Source organism: Macrotis lagotis, chromosome 5 (genome assembly GCF_037893015.1).
Source record: "Macrotis lagotis isolate mMagLag1 chromosome 5, bilby.v1.9.chrom.fasta, whole genome shotgun sequence".
Taxonomy (NCBI): Eukaryota; Metazoa; Chordata; class Mammalia; order Peramelemorphia; family Peramelidae; genus Macrotis; species Macrotis lagotis.
In genome coordinates, this window is record NC_133662.1 from 2,763,594 (window position 1) to 2,778,948 (window position 15,355).

The 15,355-nt window shown below is 49.8% G+C and overlaps 2 protein-coding genes across 2 annotated transcripts in view; both read left to right on the forward strand.

Annotated features, from left to right (window-relative positions):
• The first annotated feature begins 776 nt into the window (after positions 1 to 776).
• TULP1 (TUB like protein 1) lies at positions 777 to 11,484 on the forward strand. Its single transcript, XM_074187864.1, has 14 exons — positions 777 to 823; positions 982 to 1,105; positions 1,615 to 1,744; positions 1,905 to 2,051; positions 2,939 to 3,091; positions 4,862 to 4,975; positions 5,080 to 5,196; positions 5,480 to 5,580; positions 6,870 to 7,040; positions 7,271 to 7,383; positions 8,124 to 8,232; positions 8,425 to 8,523; positions 9,429 to 9,600; positions 11,351 to 11,484. Exons 1-14 carry the CDS (start codon positions 777 to 779, stop codon positions 11,482 to 11,484), a joined length of 1,731 nt encoding a protein of 576 aa, XP_074043965.1.
• A 760-nt stretch (positions 11,485 to 12,244) lies between these two features.
• TEAD3 (TEA domain transcription factor 3) overlaps positions 12,245 to 15,355 on the forward strand; it is a 32,166-nt gene continuing 29,055 nt past the window's right edge. The window contains exons 1-2 of the mRNA XM_074187865.1: positions 12,245 to 12,971; positions 13,404 to 13,465. Coding sequence (XP_074043966.1) covers positions 12,245 to 12,971; positions 13,404 to 13,465 — 789 coding nt within the window. The remainder of the gene's footprint in view (positions 12,972 to 13,403; positions 13,466 to 15,355) is intronic.

A 15,355-nucleotide genomic window follows, 5' to 3' on the forward strand; every position in this document is an offset into this window, starting at 1 on the left:
ATACAACCTATTACAGGTTGACTTGTCCTTTGGGATGGGTGCCTTTGTTATTCCTATTTTGCAAATGAGGAAACTAAGGCTGAGAGATTAAGTGATCTAATGTCACACAGATGAAGTAAAGAACTCAGCAAGTATCTCAGTCAGAATTTAAAGTCATGTCTTTTTGACTCCATTACTCTATTTCCAGCCTGATTCTTGAATGATAGAATAGTACATTAGAGCAGGAAGAGAACTTACAGACATCTAGTTTAAATCCCCTCCTTATACAGTTAAGGAACTTTGGCCAAGAGAGATTAATTTAGTTTGTCCAACATGACAGAGCAAGTAGCAGAAATGGAATTTGAACCCAGATCTTCTGATGCCAAATCCAGTAGCTTTCAAGATGACCTGAAGCATCCTACTGTGAAACCCAGCCCAAGGCAGTATGATGGTTGGAAGCCTTGGGGGGAGGAGAATGAAGGCCCTGGGGGCCAGACTGAGCAAAAGGAGTAGAAAGAAACATGGCATGTCCATGGTGACAATTAGGGCATAACCTAGTCCTGACATCCCACCACCACCACCCACCCACCGTGTTACTTCCAGTTCTTCTCTGGATCATACAGTGCCTACCTCTGCTCCTTTTCTTTCCCTCCCCCATCCTCCAACACACACCTCCAGCTGTCCTGAGCTCCAGAGGCACAGGGGATGAGCTGTGCAGATTAGCCAAGCAAGCAGTAGGCTCCACACACACAGGAACCCGAAAAGGCAAAGGCAGGAAGGGGAGTTAGACCCCCAACATGCCTTTGGAGGACAATACCCTTCGAGAAATCTGGGTCTCTGAAAGGTCAGTGGCATCTCCTACCTTACCTGAGCTCCTGGATCTGAGAGTTGCCAGACTTTCCAATCCCTGGAGAGGGAGAGGAGGGTCCTGACTCGGAGGAGTTAGAGGGGTCAGAGGGGCGCTTAGAGGTTGAACATTCACTCTCTTCCTTCAAACCCCAGTGAGCTGGAGGAGGAATCCGGGAGCCCTGAACTACACACTCGGCCCAAACAGGTAACCAAGCCGGCTAACGTCCCCCTAATCCTGATGAAATCAGATGGAAACGAGTCTACTCATACAGTTCACGTATAGCCCGTGTGTGTGTGCGTGGGTGTGCGTGTGTGTGTGTGTGTGTGTGTGTGTGTGTGTGTGTGAAGTGGGTGACTTCCCCTGAGGATGGGTCTCAGGGGTCAAGAGAGTGAGGTGTTATTCTCCGATGTGATAAATGTCTTGAGGAACTGAAAAGCTTTGGGGAGTGGGGGGGGTGGTTCCTAACGGATGGATACTTCTGGAGATAGAGGGCAAATCAGCGGGTGGGCTCTGGGGTATGAAGGGAGGCGTATATGTATTCCTGGGTCCCCCCAGGGTCACTGTGGGCATGAAAAGGAGGGTACTTGCACCGCCCCTCCCCAATAATCCGTAGTTATTTCTAGCCACAGCTAAAACCGATTAGCCTCGCTAGCCTGACCCCCTCCCTGCCCCTCCCGGCCTTACCACTTCCCTGGCTACCCTGAGGCCAGCCCCTCCCGTCCGCCAGTACCACCTCTCCACCCCACTCTTTGACCGCCCCTCTGCACCCCATCCCGGTCCCGCAGCGTCTCGCCGCAGGGCAGAAGCCGAGGAAGAAGCGGCCTGAACCCCAGGAGTGCCCCAACCCCGCCGAAGCCAAACCCGCGAGAAGCGCGGCCGCAGGGCGTGGGGGCGAGCGGGGGGCGCCCCCGCAGGGTGAGAGAGAGCTGGGCTCCAGAGCTGGGGGGGAGGACCCCATGAACCCCCTACTCCACCTCTCTATCACTCCGAGGATTAGGGATGGGGAAGCGGACGCTGCGCGAGGGGAGGGTGGGCCGCCGGGGTCCCTGGCCCTAACAGACACGTCTCTGCCCAGAGGGTAGGAAGGGGAGGCGGCGGGATGAGCGGCTCAGGACCCCTGCCGAACCGAACCCCTACGCCAAGTTCATCCGTGACCCGGAGAGGAAGAAGCCAAGCCCCGGGGAGACTTTCCTGGTAGCCCGGGCCCCCAACGTACCGGAGGGTGAGACTGAAAGAAGCCCCTGAGGATAACCGAAGGGAGTAGCTGGGGGGCACAGAAGGAGAACGGGAAAGTGGGGCCAAGAGTAAAAGATGAGGGAGAGTCTGAGAGAGAGACCAAGGCGAAGAAGAAAAGAAAGACAAAGAGACAGGGGACAAGACGGAGAAAGATAGAGGGCGCGAGAGGCGGGAGGGAGGGAGGGAACGTCGGAGGATGGAGAGGAAAAGGATGAGACCGACAGACAGGCAAGCAGACAGAGCTGGGGACTGGGTAGAAAGGAAAAGAGACAGAGAGAGGAGATACAGGACAAAAGAATAGGGAGAAATGAAACAGAAAAGGAGGTTACAGGGAAAGGAGATCAAAGTTGTACAAAAGAAGAGAAAGAAAATCGTTTATAGGAGAGAGACAGAGAGACAAGGAAGGAAAGCTATTTAGAGAAGAGAAAGGATAGAGACAAAAAAAAGATAAGTGAAAGGAGACAGAAAGACGGGAGGGGAAGGAAAGAAAGATATATATAAGCAAATGGAGAAAGAAGTGAGAGAAGGAAAAAGACAGAAAAGAGACAGCAAATAGAGAAGAGGGGAGACAGGCAAGCAAAGAGACATACAGAGTAAGAAGAGGGAAAATATGGGAACTAAAAAGATTAGCAATCAAATCAGCCATGTTGTAAGAAGGATGCTTTCCCCAGAAAGTCCTTTCCCACAAGACATAAATAAAATAATGTCCTCCTTTCTGGACTCTCTACCCCAGTCCCTCACCAAGTCCCAGGGTCTTGGTTCTCTTCCAACTCCTTTTCCACTGGGAGCCCAATCTCGAGGATCCTGGACCTCATTTCCCCAGAACAGATTAGATAGGGAAGTTACAACCCACAAAATTGTGTCTATCCCTAGAAGAGGAGGAGGAGGAAGAGGAGGAGGAAGAGGAGAAAGAAAAAAGGAAAGAGAAAGTCTCTCTTTTAAAACCTTCAAAGAACATCCTCAAAGGGAAAACAGATGAAGACACAAAGGGAAAGGGGACCCAGGTCCAAGGTGAGGAGGAAAAAAGTTAAGATGAAATGAATGGAATGATAAGAGGGGCTGAAGGATGGAAGGAAAAGGAAGAAAGAATCAAGAATAGAAAGAAGGTCAAATCAATCAATGAATATTGAACAAATACTAAGGATAAAAGTGTGCAGTGAATACTGTAAGGGTTCAGGGAGTTGCATGTCACAGTACCTACCCCTAGAGAATTCACAGTCTCATTGGGGATGTAGGCACATTTTTAGATGTTAATTTAAAATACAAGTAGGCCACCTTGAACTTTCCATACCAGTGTGGCAAAAGTCTGGTCAAAATAAAATTTAAAAAAATAAAAGTCAAAAAACTATATGGGGGGGGCGGCAGCTAGGTGGGGTAGTGTATAGAGCACCGGCCTTGGAGTCAGGAGTACCTGGGTTCAAATCCAATCTCAAACACTTAATAATTACCTAGCCATGTGGCCTTGGGCATGCCACTTAACCCCATTGCCTTGAAAAATCTACAAAATAAAAACAAAAAACTATATAGGTAGAAGTCATGACCAAGGACTTCAAAGAATGGATTTGAATTTGAAGACACAGAACCTGGATTTAAATTCTGACTCTGCCACATCCTACTTAGGATAATTTTGAGCAAATCACTTTAACATCACTGGTCCCCAATTTCCTCAACTATAAAGATGACTTCAAAGTCCCCTTTCTATTTTAAATCTCTGATCTTATGATCCTTTCCAGTAGGTATAGTTAGAGATGATTAGAATTAAAAAGAAGTTATTAAGTTGTTCAGTCATGTCTGACTCTTTGTGATCCTATGGACTTTTCTATGAGATTTTCTTGGCAAAGATACTGGAGTAGTTTGCCATTTCCTTCTCCAGTGTGTGCCCATTTTACAAATGAGGAATGGAGACAAAAGGGGTTAAGTGACTTGCTAGTATATGTCTGAGGTCAAATTTGAACTCAGGTCTCCCTGACTCTGGGCTAGCTGTCCTTAAGGAGAGGTAGGTTAGTATAATGCAAAATATGTTGGACTTGAAAGTGCAAAGACATAGGCTTGAATCCAGGCTCCACTGGGCACTAGCTATCTTTGGGGGAGTCATTTAACTTTCTGGGTCTCAGTTTCCTCATCTGTTAACTGGATATAACAACATAATTGTCCTACCTTTCTCATAGAATGGAGTGTGAATGAGGAAAGCATTTTGTAAACTTAAAAAAAACGGCAAAAATATGAACTATTATTAATATCTATCAAGGATTTACCCACTTCTTCAGTGCTCAGCACAGTATATTGTTCAGAATAGATACCTAATGACTATTATTTGAACATCCAGTATAGTGGCAAACCTTATAGCAAATTCAAGAAAAATGGAAGGAACCTCAGAGGTCATATACTCCAATCATCTAATTTTGCAGATAAGGAGATTGACCCTTGAAGAGGTTAAATTGTTTGCTTAGTCACATAGGTAGCAAACCAGATTGGGATTTGAACCTAGGTTCTCTAAATTGTCATTTGATTACCCCATATGCCTTTGACTTTCTAGACCAAAACTTTGTTCCCTACTAGCCACCATTCAGTCTATAAGTTGTCTCCCTATCAGAGGGTAAGGTCCTTGAGGGGAGGGATAGCATCTCTTGTGTTTGGATTTGTATCCATAGCATATCATGGTGGTCATGATCCCTGACTTCTAGGAGTTTATAATCTCATCAGCAATTGAGGCACAGGTCCCAGGATATGACAGGACACCAGAAGCCCTTAGTCCTTTTTTTTTCTTCTTTCTTCTCTCCTACTTACAATATCTAGGAGATCTAAGAAGCCCTGCTGTCCCTCGGAAAGCTGTCCGAAATAAGAAGAAGGAGGCCACAGCAGGGGGTTCAGCTGGGGAGGAGCCCAAAATAAGAAAGGGCAAAAAGAAAGGTGAGATCTACCTACCCTCTCACCCTTAAGTCCAGAGTACTGGGAGTGGAAGAAGAGAGTTATGCCTCTGCCATTTTGATTATCTCCCCTTTCCCCAATCCTAGGATCTGGTGAGGCTGAAAAGGACTCCATTGGAACACCTACTGGAAACAGAAAGATGCCAATGTCCATGTTCCAGGTTGGAGGAGGTGTACCTATAGAAAAACCATTGAAGAAGAAAGGTGAGGATCACACTACACTCCCAAGGTTTTCTGGATTACCTCCATCTTACTCCATTCAATGAGCCAGAAACATCTGGGATAAGAGATAGAAGAGTCAAGTCCTGGTGGTGGTGGGTGTAAGAATGACATCCATGGTTTCCCCAAAGTCTGATCAAATCTGAGCACCAGAAAGTACTGGGAGAGTCAGAACTTGTCCCTCCCTTCTTTCTCAAGTGGATTCCATTTCCTTGTGTGGGGATGGAGCACCCAGGGAGAACTTCATCACTTTCTATCCCATCCCCAGCCTCCCCCAAAGTCCCAGAAGCTGAGAGTGAAGAGGAAGAGGCAACAACCAAGAACAGCAATCGGAAGGGAAAAGGGAAAGGGAAAGGGAAAGTCCCAAAGGTAGGATCCCTGGGGAGTTGGATTAAAGATCTTCTCAAATGGCAGAATATCTGGGGCAGGGATAGAATTTTAGAGGAGTTTTGGGAAAGTGAATTTTCAGATAGCTTAAGGAGCTTGGGATCTTTGTGGGTGGGGACAGGTTCTTTCCCATTTCAGAGTAGGACATAACCAACAGCCCAGTGCCAGGTGCTACCTGGTCTCTCAGTCCTACCCTCTGAGATCCACCCCTCCAATGAGACCAAAGTCCCTCTATTACACACAAATACTTTTCATGGTTGGACACATTCATAGTCAAGCACCTTCATGCTCAAATATAAAAGCACATTCACAGAGGGATGACTATTTGTATGTATATGTGTGTGTGGGCACACTTGTATATGCAGAATGTATGAAAAACACTTATTAAGTGCTTACTCTGGATGAAAAGCAGCCTAGGACCAAGGTAAGAGGGCTAGCCTTGGAAGCAAGAAGGCTTAGGTTCAGATCCCACATGCTCCATATTGTCTGGGTGACCCTGGGTCAGTAACAACCTCTCATTCCTCTAGACAACCCTCTAAATTGCAGAGAACCAGATACCAGCTCATATTTTTCAGGGGAAGTTTTCTTATCTCAAACCAATGAAACCACAAGTCCACCCCTGATCCCGTAATAGCACTAGGTATGGGGTTAACAATACAAACACAGAAGAGAAATTATCCCTGCTCTCAAGAAGTTTATGCTCTAATAGACATGTGTACTGAATGGTGGGTGTAGTGAGCACTGTTTTGGTCTGGAAATTCAAAGGAATGTAGAATGGAATCACAGGGTAATCATTTGACAAGTCATTTTCAGAAATATTCCAGAGAAATATACATATACACATAAACCATAGTCATAATGTAAATTTTTTTATGCAGAGACATTTAGATTTGCAAACATTCACTAATAGACAGTTACACATGTTCCTATACAAACACTCACATATTCTCATGCATATATAACAAAGATTTGGGGAAATGATTTTTTTAAGATGAAAATTTAAAATCCATTACTCAGTCCTAACATAAGCTTCTAAGAGGTAGGAATTGGGGAAAATTTTTTTTTATTTCTCATGGAAGAGAAGGATGAACTTGAAGGAAGGCATAGTTGGTGCCTCCAATTTCTATCCTCCAGATATAAGGGCAGGCCCTCTTCAAGAGCTAAGGACAAGGAACTTAGGATAGGGGACACTTGGGGAATTGTAAATCCTGGGACAGAATTTTGAATATATTCGGGTTCTTTGATACTCCTGCTGCCCTTTCCCTATCCAGAAGGAGGAGAGGCCCCCATCACCTCCCATTGAGGTAGATGACCCCAAGGAGTTTGTTCTGCGCCCAGCACCACAGGGCAGGACTGTACGGTGCCGGGTAACCCGTGACAAGAAGGGAATGGACCGGGGATTGTATCCTTCCTACTACCTGCACCTGGACAATGACCGGAAGGTGGGGAGTAGGCACAGCAAATGAAGGGAAGGGATGGAATAGTGGGGGGGAAAGGAGAAATTGGAAGGGGGGGTTAAGAGTTGAACCAGGGACAGGTAGGTCAAGAATGGGCATGAGAAACCCTAAAGGTCAGAGGCACTTTGGGGTGAGGGGTTGAGACTCCCTCTTTTCCCCTTCTTCTATTTCCAGATTCCTAACCCACTACCTCCAAACTCCCTTTCCTATCCCAGGTATTCCTCTTAGCTGGTCGAAAACGAAAACGGAGCAAAACAGCCAATTATCTCATCTCTGTTGACCCTACCAACCTATCTCGGGCAGGGGAAGACTTCATTGGCAAGCTCAGGTGTGTGAACATAGGGGGCAGTGTGGTATAATGGAAGACACCTGGGCTTGGAAGTCTGAAGACTTAGTTTCTATCCCAATAGGGGTATGACCTTGGGTAAGTCACTTCCTTTAGTCTATAAAAGGACAGGTTGAACTGGATGATCTCCAAGGTCCTTTGTAGCTTTATTATTCTATTCAGTGAGTCCTGAGCAGTTGGGCAACTGGGCTGGGCAGAGCAAAGGGTGGGGAAGGTGACTTAAACAAGGGTCAGAAGCAGGGAGGAGCAGGCTGGGCCCCTTAGACAGACCTTTATCCTCTTCCCAAAACTGTAGGGGAGGAAGGAGAGGGCTAAGGCAGAAAGGCAAAAGATCCTTCTTAAATTCTCCAATCAGCAATGTCTATATTGTGCCCCACAGTTTATATAATCCATATTCTCCTTAGGACCTCAAAACAACTAGTCAATCAGAGATACTTCAGCAGTCAGAGATACTTCCCTCAACTAACTAGTCCTGGGGGGTGGGGCATGTCCTTCCTTCAATGAACCAAATATAGGGACCCCCTCCGCTTGCTCTCAGATTTGGTGGCACTAGGTAATAGTGAGAAGGGACAATAGAGAGGAGGAAAATAAGGACCACCACATAGCCCCTACATCCCCTTGCCTATCAGACATTCCCTTGACTTGACCTTCCAAATACAAACACACCCTTAGCGCTACTCAGATTCCCCTGCCCCATCTCAAGCTTCTCCTCTCCATTATAGGTCTAATATTATAGGGTCTCGATTCACTGTGTTTGACAATGGAAAGAATCCCCATCATGGGGGTGCAGATGTGGGGACCTACCGACAAGAATTAGCTGCTGTCATCTATGTGAGGACCATGTTTCTTTTCTAGGCTCTCAGTCTTTTTGACTCCCAGTCTTCAGCTTGCCCCAATCCCCCATCCCACAATTCCTTATAATTACCATCCTAGCCCAAGCTCCCTACTCCCAAGCACCCTACCATCCCTGTTTCTCTTCCCAGACCCACTAATGGGCCATACTGACTAGAATCTTCACCCTAGGAGACCAACGTTCTGGGCTTCCGGGGACCCCGCCGAATGACTGTCATCATCCCAGGGATGAGCTCAGAAAATGAAAGGATCCCAATCCGGCCCCGAAATGTGAGCTTTCTCCCCTGAGTTTTACCCTGCCCCTGCCCCCTATCCTAGCTATTTCTGCCCTATGGATTACCCTAAGGGAGAGGAGGGATGCCCTCTGCACCCAACCCAGTGTTTTTAACCCCTCCAATCCTTTACACTCACCCTCAAACAACCACATAAACTCCAAAATTCATATTTAACTGCTTGAACTAAATGCAGAATTCAATAAACCACAGATTTGGTGGTTTGTTTATAAACTAATTCAAAATAAAATCAACAGTTATTTGAGAGTCTACAATTGCAAAGCACCTGCCAGATGTTTACATGACACAGAATAATAAATTAGATTTCATTTTCACTGTTCAGTCAGTGATAACCTACTGCTGACAAAGCCCCCTCCCAGAGGGACACATGTCCACAGGGAAATGGAGCACAGAAGGAAACTAAGGGAAAATGTTTTGCCATTCCACATGCATAAGAGAGATAGACACACACAAAATACACAAATGCACTCACCAGAGTCCACAAGGACACCAGGTGTTTCCCTTTATAGCACACATTCAAACACACAAGCAGGCTCAGGAGCCTTCCATAAAGTGGAACCAGCAGAAGGATTCAAAACCTGCATGACCTCAGAAGCAGAGCAGTATAGTAGAATAAATAATGAATGTGGGATCAAGGAACCTGGGTTCAAATCCAGATTCAAACTCTGACTTCCACCCAAAATGACTTTGGCACATTGTTTCCCCATCCATGAAATAAGGACTAGAGTCACCAGCTAATTTCCAAAGACCTTTCCATTTCTAAATCCTATGATACTGGTCCCCTTTCTTTTTCCTCCCATACTCCCTAGGAGAACTTAATGATTGGCCCCAGGACCTAATGCCCTCTGCTTTTGAGCCCCTCAAACATCTCATTGCCTCCAGGCTAGTGATGGACTTCTGGTGCGCTGGCAGAACAAGACAATGGAGAATCTAATAGAGCTACACAACAAGACACCAGTCTGGAATGAAGAGAGTGGCTCCTATACCCTCAATTTCCAAGGACGGGTCACCCAGGCTTCTGTAAAGAACTTCCAGATTATACATTTGGATGACCGTAAGCACTTTAGGTTTAAGAGGCTTCCAACCGGACTGAACCTAAACTCTCTCTTCCCTTCTTTCTCACTTTCTACCTACCCCTCCACCACCACCACCTAAAACAGAGGGATGGCTGATTTTTTTGAAGTCAAAATGACTTTGTGACCCCATTTGGGGTTTTCTTGGCAGAAATACTGGAGTAGTTTATCATTTCCTTCTCCAGCTCATTTTACAGATGAGGAAACAGGGTCAAATGGCTTGCCCAGGGTCTCACAGTAAGTGTCCAAGCTCAGCGCCTTATCCATTGTGCCACCTATTCCCCTCCAACATTCAGACAAGCACAGCAGCTAGATGAGAAATATTCTGTGGGGCATGGAAAGAATTCTGAGTTCAGATTCAAATCTGGGCTCTGCCACTTAAAACCTGTATGACCTCAGATAAATCATATCTCTGGGTCAGATTTTTTTCCACTCTTAAAATGAAGGGTTTAGTCTTAGATCACCTCTTAGGTTCCTTCCAGATCTATGATACTGAGACTTAGTCTCCTAGTTCTCCATCCCACTTGCCTGTCCACCTTTTCCCCAAGATTTCACATTGTATTCTGTGTCTTTCTCTGTGCAAAGCTGTCCTTTCACAAATCTGTGTAAGAGGTAGTTTTTGAGTGCCTCCTATATGCCCAACATAGTAGGTCCTATAAAAGAAACAGTACTTTCTTAACAAATTCCTTTGTTTAATGAATGAATCTCATGGAGGATCATTCTTGTCTTCAAGAAGCTCACAAGCCTAGTTGGGGAAGGGGAATTTAAAGCAATAAAAATACTCCACAGTGCTATCTATACAGCCCTGGGGGTGGGGTGGGGAAGGTTCTTCCCACTGAGATTGGAATGTTTAGTGGGCACATAGGGATATTTTTGGGAAGAGCTCCAGGTTCCTGATGCCTGGCAAATACAAAGCACAGTTCCCTCTCCCAACCCCCATAAAGAAGTCCCCACTGTCACCTGTCTGAAGGCCTTGGGAAGCTGCTAAGCAGATCAAGTTTCAGCTAGAGCAGGGTCTGCTGTGGTTGGGGGTATTTTTAGCAGCTTCCTGTCCCCCTGGATCCTGGGGGTGGATGGATGGGGGTTACTTGGCCTAGGGGATGAGACATAGGGGCACAGGACAGATGAGGATATTTTAAGAGTGGGGGGTGGAGGCCTAGGATAGGGAAAACAGGATTGAATTAGAAGATCTTAGGTCTGGAAGAGACGACTGTATAGACTAATTGAGGGTGGGAAAAGTGGGACTAAAGTGGAGTATGTTGTGGAGCTAAGAGGAGGGGACATAAGGATGAGGCTTTGGGGTGGGATCAGTTAGGAGGATCATTCTGTGACTAGAATAAGATCCCTTAGAACTGAGAGGTCTTAGATCTAGACCTCAGAGGGTAGAGGGATGGACCAGAGAAAGCCCTGTTTCTTTACCAGAGAAAGCCCTGTTTCTTTTCTTTTCTTTTTTTTTAGATTTTTTCAAGGCAATGGGGTTAAGTGGCTTGCCCAAGGCCACATGGCTAGGTAATTATCAAGTGTCTGAGGTTGGATTTGAACCCAGGTACTCCTGACTCCAAGGCCAGTGCTCTATTCACTGCACCACCTAGCCGCCCCCTGAAAGCCCTGTTTCTTGACAGTTGAAGCCTCAATGAATCTATTGCCTTTAAGGAGAGGTTCCCCTCTCAGTTAACAGTGCCAGGAACCAGGGTACCCCAACCCAGACCTCTGTCTCTCTCTCTCAACTAGCTGACTATATTGTGCTGCAGTTTGGCCGAATTTCAGAGGATGCATTCACGCTGGACTTTCGATACCCACTTTGCGCCCTTCAAAGCTTTGCCATAGCCCTCTCCAGCTTTGATGGAAAGCTGGCCTGTGAGTGACTTCTCCCTTGCCCCCTCTGCTTCAAGATGCCATGCTCTATGTGAAAAAGGACTCCAGCAGAGATTATGGATCCTGAGGTTCCCTCATCCAGGAGTTCTTTTACTGTAAACATTAACCCCAAAGATCCCTCTACCCCAGCCACAAGGACCCTTGGAGGAGTGGCCCCTTTGCTCCAAAAGTCCTGATGTGAGGTCCACTCCCTTAATGATCTCTGACCCTGTCTCTATAGTTATTGACTCTAATTCCTTAAGGGGCCTGTCCCTAGATTCTTCGTCCCTGCCCCCCCCCCCCATGCTGCCAGCTCTTGGCTGAGACAAGGGGAGGAACTTAGACAGCTGGGAGGAGATGAGGAACATCTGGACTCAAGTTGGCGTTGCACATCTGGATGTGGTGCTCTCTCTCTCTCTCTCTCTCTCTCTCTCTCTCTCTCTCTCTCTCTCCCTCCCTCCCTCTCCCTCTCCCCCCACCCCTCTCTCCCTAGCGTGCCCCCCCTCATCCTCCCCTCCGGTTACTTCCTGTCCGGGAGCAGTTTGGGGTTGTATATTTTTAAACCACCCTCCCCTCTTTCTCCTCCTCCCCCCCTCCCCACCTCGAGCTGCGCTGGGGCTCCCTGGGGCAAGGTTGAGAAGGCAGACTTGCAGGGGACATGCATCTCAATAAAGCAATTTTCCTGGCGGTGAGCAGAACTTCACTGAGGAAGGGTTCCAGGGGAACGGGAAAGGGGCTGTTGAAGATGGGTTGGGGGAAAGTTGTGATGGAATGAGAGCAGTAGAGGAAGCGGGAGCTAAGCGTGAAGACCCGACCTCCTTGGGTGAGCCTGAGGGCGCAACTCCCGACCCGCAAGGAATTCTGCGAATTAATTGCACCCCATCCCTCCCGATCCAGTGCCCCGGAACATTGAGGAAAGACTTTGGAGACCCCCGCCCGCACACCTTCTCCTGGATGTGCTGTTGTCTTCCCCTTCGGGGAGCTACGGAAGACGCGGGGAAAGGGGAGGGGGTGGTGGTGGTGGAGGGGGCCTTGGAGGAGCCGGAGGGAGAGTGGGAAATGGGAAATTCGAGAAACCAGACTCTCGGGGAGAACCAGACAAACCGGGCCCGGGGCGAGGCTGGAGTAGCCGCCGGGGCGGGGCGGAGGGTGCGGGACCTGAGCTGCTGGGTTCCAGGACTGGGGGCGGGGGTCTCCCAAGCGTCTGGGGGGGCAGAGGGGGCCCAAGCTCTAGGAAGGGCTGCAGTCTGCTCTGAGGAATATGGGGGAGAAAGAAGTCCCTTTACTTTCCGATCATCGAAGACCCTGGGTTCGGGAGCTGGGAGCGCCACTGCGAACCCCGAGTCAGAGGCCCCTCGGGGTGATGCCCCGGCCAGCCCCCCCCCCCCGCTGGGTGGACTCCGGGTAAAAGACCACGCCCCCGAGCGAGAGGCCACGCCCCCGGAGAAGGCCACACCCCCGCTGGAACCCCCAAAGCCTGGAGGGGGCGCTGGCGAGAGTGGGGCAGAAAGAAGATGAAGGGTTCCGTGCCCCGGCGCCCGAAACGGAGGCGCGGATCCCCGGCCGGGGCTCTGGGGGGAGGGCCGGGGAGGGAGTGCGCGGGAAGGTCTGGGAGCGGGGGGCTGCCCGCAGGCCCGGGGCGCGGAGGGGGAGGGGCAGCTGGCCGGCCCCCCGGGGGTGGGCCCCGCGCGCTGCCCGCCCCTTCCTCGCCTGCCTCCGCCCCGCCCCCCACCCTCCTCCTCCACTGCCCCCGCCCCCCCGCTCGGGCTCCTCGGCACAAACTTTCCGCCCCGATCGCTCCCTCCTCCGCGCCCGGCGCCTCCCGCTCCAGCCCGGCTCATTCCGCACATTCCTGCCAACCCCCTCCCCACGGCCCCCCGGGCCCCCCTTCCCCAGCTGTCTTGCCCCGGAGCCCCCCCGACCCTTCCAGACCCCTTGGCGCGCCAAAGCGGGGCCCCCGCCCGGAGCCCCCCTCCCCGGAGCTCGGACCAGGTAAGCAGAGACTAGGAGGCCCGAGGAGGGAAGAGGTGGCGGCTCCTGGGGAAAGAGGCCGCCAGTTTGGGGGACGGGGTCTGGGGAAGAAGGCTCCCCATTGTCCAACCCTGGAGTCCAGCCGGGTTGGTAGGAAGTTTATTAGGGAAAGGGGGGGGGTCCTCTCCGGGAAGCCCCGCCCCCCAGTTGTTACCCATTCCTCCCCCCTTCCAGCGGCGAAGGCACCTCTGGAAGTTGTGGCGGGGAGGGCCAGAGCGTGTTGTTTGGGGGGCCCTGGCTGCGGGGTCTTTCAGTGCTGGGGTCAGTGTCTGCACGTTGTGATGTGAGTGTGCTAGGAAAGCCGGGCCTGACCACTCTAGGGGAGCTGGGTCAAGGGAACCCCTCTCCCAAGACTGGCGCCTTTTCTCCCTATCCCCGGTTAGCCACCCCTGGGCCGCTCCCCCAACCCATAACCAAAGCTCCAGGGCCCAGGCTCGAGCTCTGGGTCCTCCGGGCCCCGTCGCCCTTTGGACTCCCGGGACTAAGGAGCCGCAGTCAGTGAGCCCAGGCCCAGCCCCACACAAGGCCTCCAAGCCCGGGCCCTCGGGCCTTATGCTGGGCCAAGCCCTGGTAGCCACGACCAAGAGGACAGGAGAGCTCAGCCCCATTGAGAGTAAGGGTTGATTGTATTGATAGGAGAAGTTGTAGGTAGAATTCTGTGCACTAAGACTAAAACTGTTAGTAAGTTCCCACAGGATCCCTGCTTCTCTCTCAGTTATTTCAACTCCAGAGTGGGGTGTGCTCCCCTTCCACTCAGCACAGAACTTGAGGGAGCAATGAGTATGGTGGGCCTATGTAGTGGATCTATAGGTTCAGGGTTCTCTGTCTTTCACAGCTCCTTCAATGCATTCACCATGCGCCTTATTGGGGTGGGTGGGGGGAAATGATGTGCCTTTGTACCCCCTCCATTGTCTGTCATGCCCCCCTCCCCCTTGCTGGGCTGGGATGAATGGGGGAAGAGGAGCTGTCCTATACATACTTCCAGCTCTGTGTGTGTGTGTGTGTGTGTGTGTGTGTGTGTGTGTAAATGGAAGAGGGATTGTCAGGGGGAGACCTCCTATATTGGCTCCCATGGCAAAAACCCCAGAGGGTTCTTAGGAAGAAAGAAGTCATTGGAGTATATTGGGGAGGTGGAATCCAGAATTTGGGGTGGGGTTCACAAGGCTAGGAGTATGGAAGTGTTATGGAGGGGCAGTAGACACACTTTATGTGTGTGTTTCTCTTCTCTCCATTTTCTGGTAGAAGCAGCGCCAGGTCAGGCCTGGGCTTGTAGCCTTGGAGAGTAGGGGGTGGTAGAGATGGGGGTGGACAGCAGCACTCTGTGAGGGGCTGGCTGAGGTAGCTTTGTGTGCCTGTCTCCTGTGGCCCAATTCTGCTGTACACATTGGCTCCTCCTCTACTCCTAAGCTTCAACTTGTGTGGGGGACACCACAGGCCAGGGACCTATGACCCAATGCCTAGCTAAAAGTAGGAGTGCCTGGTTCTGGTCTAGTTTCTGGTTTATGCTAGACAAGACAGAGTGACCTAAGATATTAGGGAGCATAGTCAATCCCTTTACTTCATGACATCCTGTCTCAAGAGGATGCTGGTGATCTTGTATGTTCCTTCCCTTAGAAGGATCTGAGAAGCTCCCTGTCCTGCCTCTCCCCTTCTGTCCCCCATAAAAACTGATGGTAGGTGGGAGGCAGATCAATGTCTTTTCAATAGCCATCCACCCAGCCTTTGTTCCTTCTTTGGTGGGCAGTGTACGGCCACAGGTCTCTGCTCTTCCCTGCTGCCTGGGACCAAACTGCCCCACCAACATGGGCAAAGACACTAGGGAGGGGCCTTTAAAGGCAATAGAAACCTCAC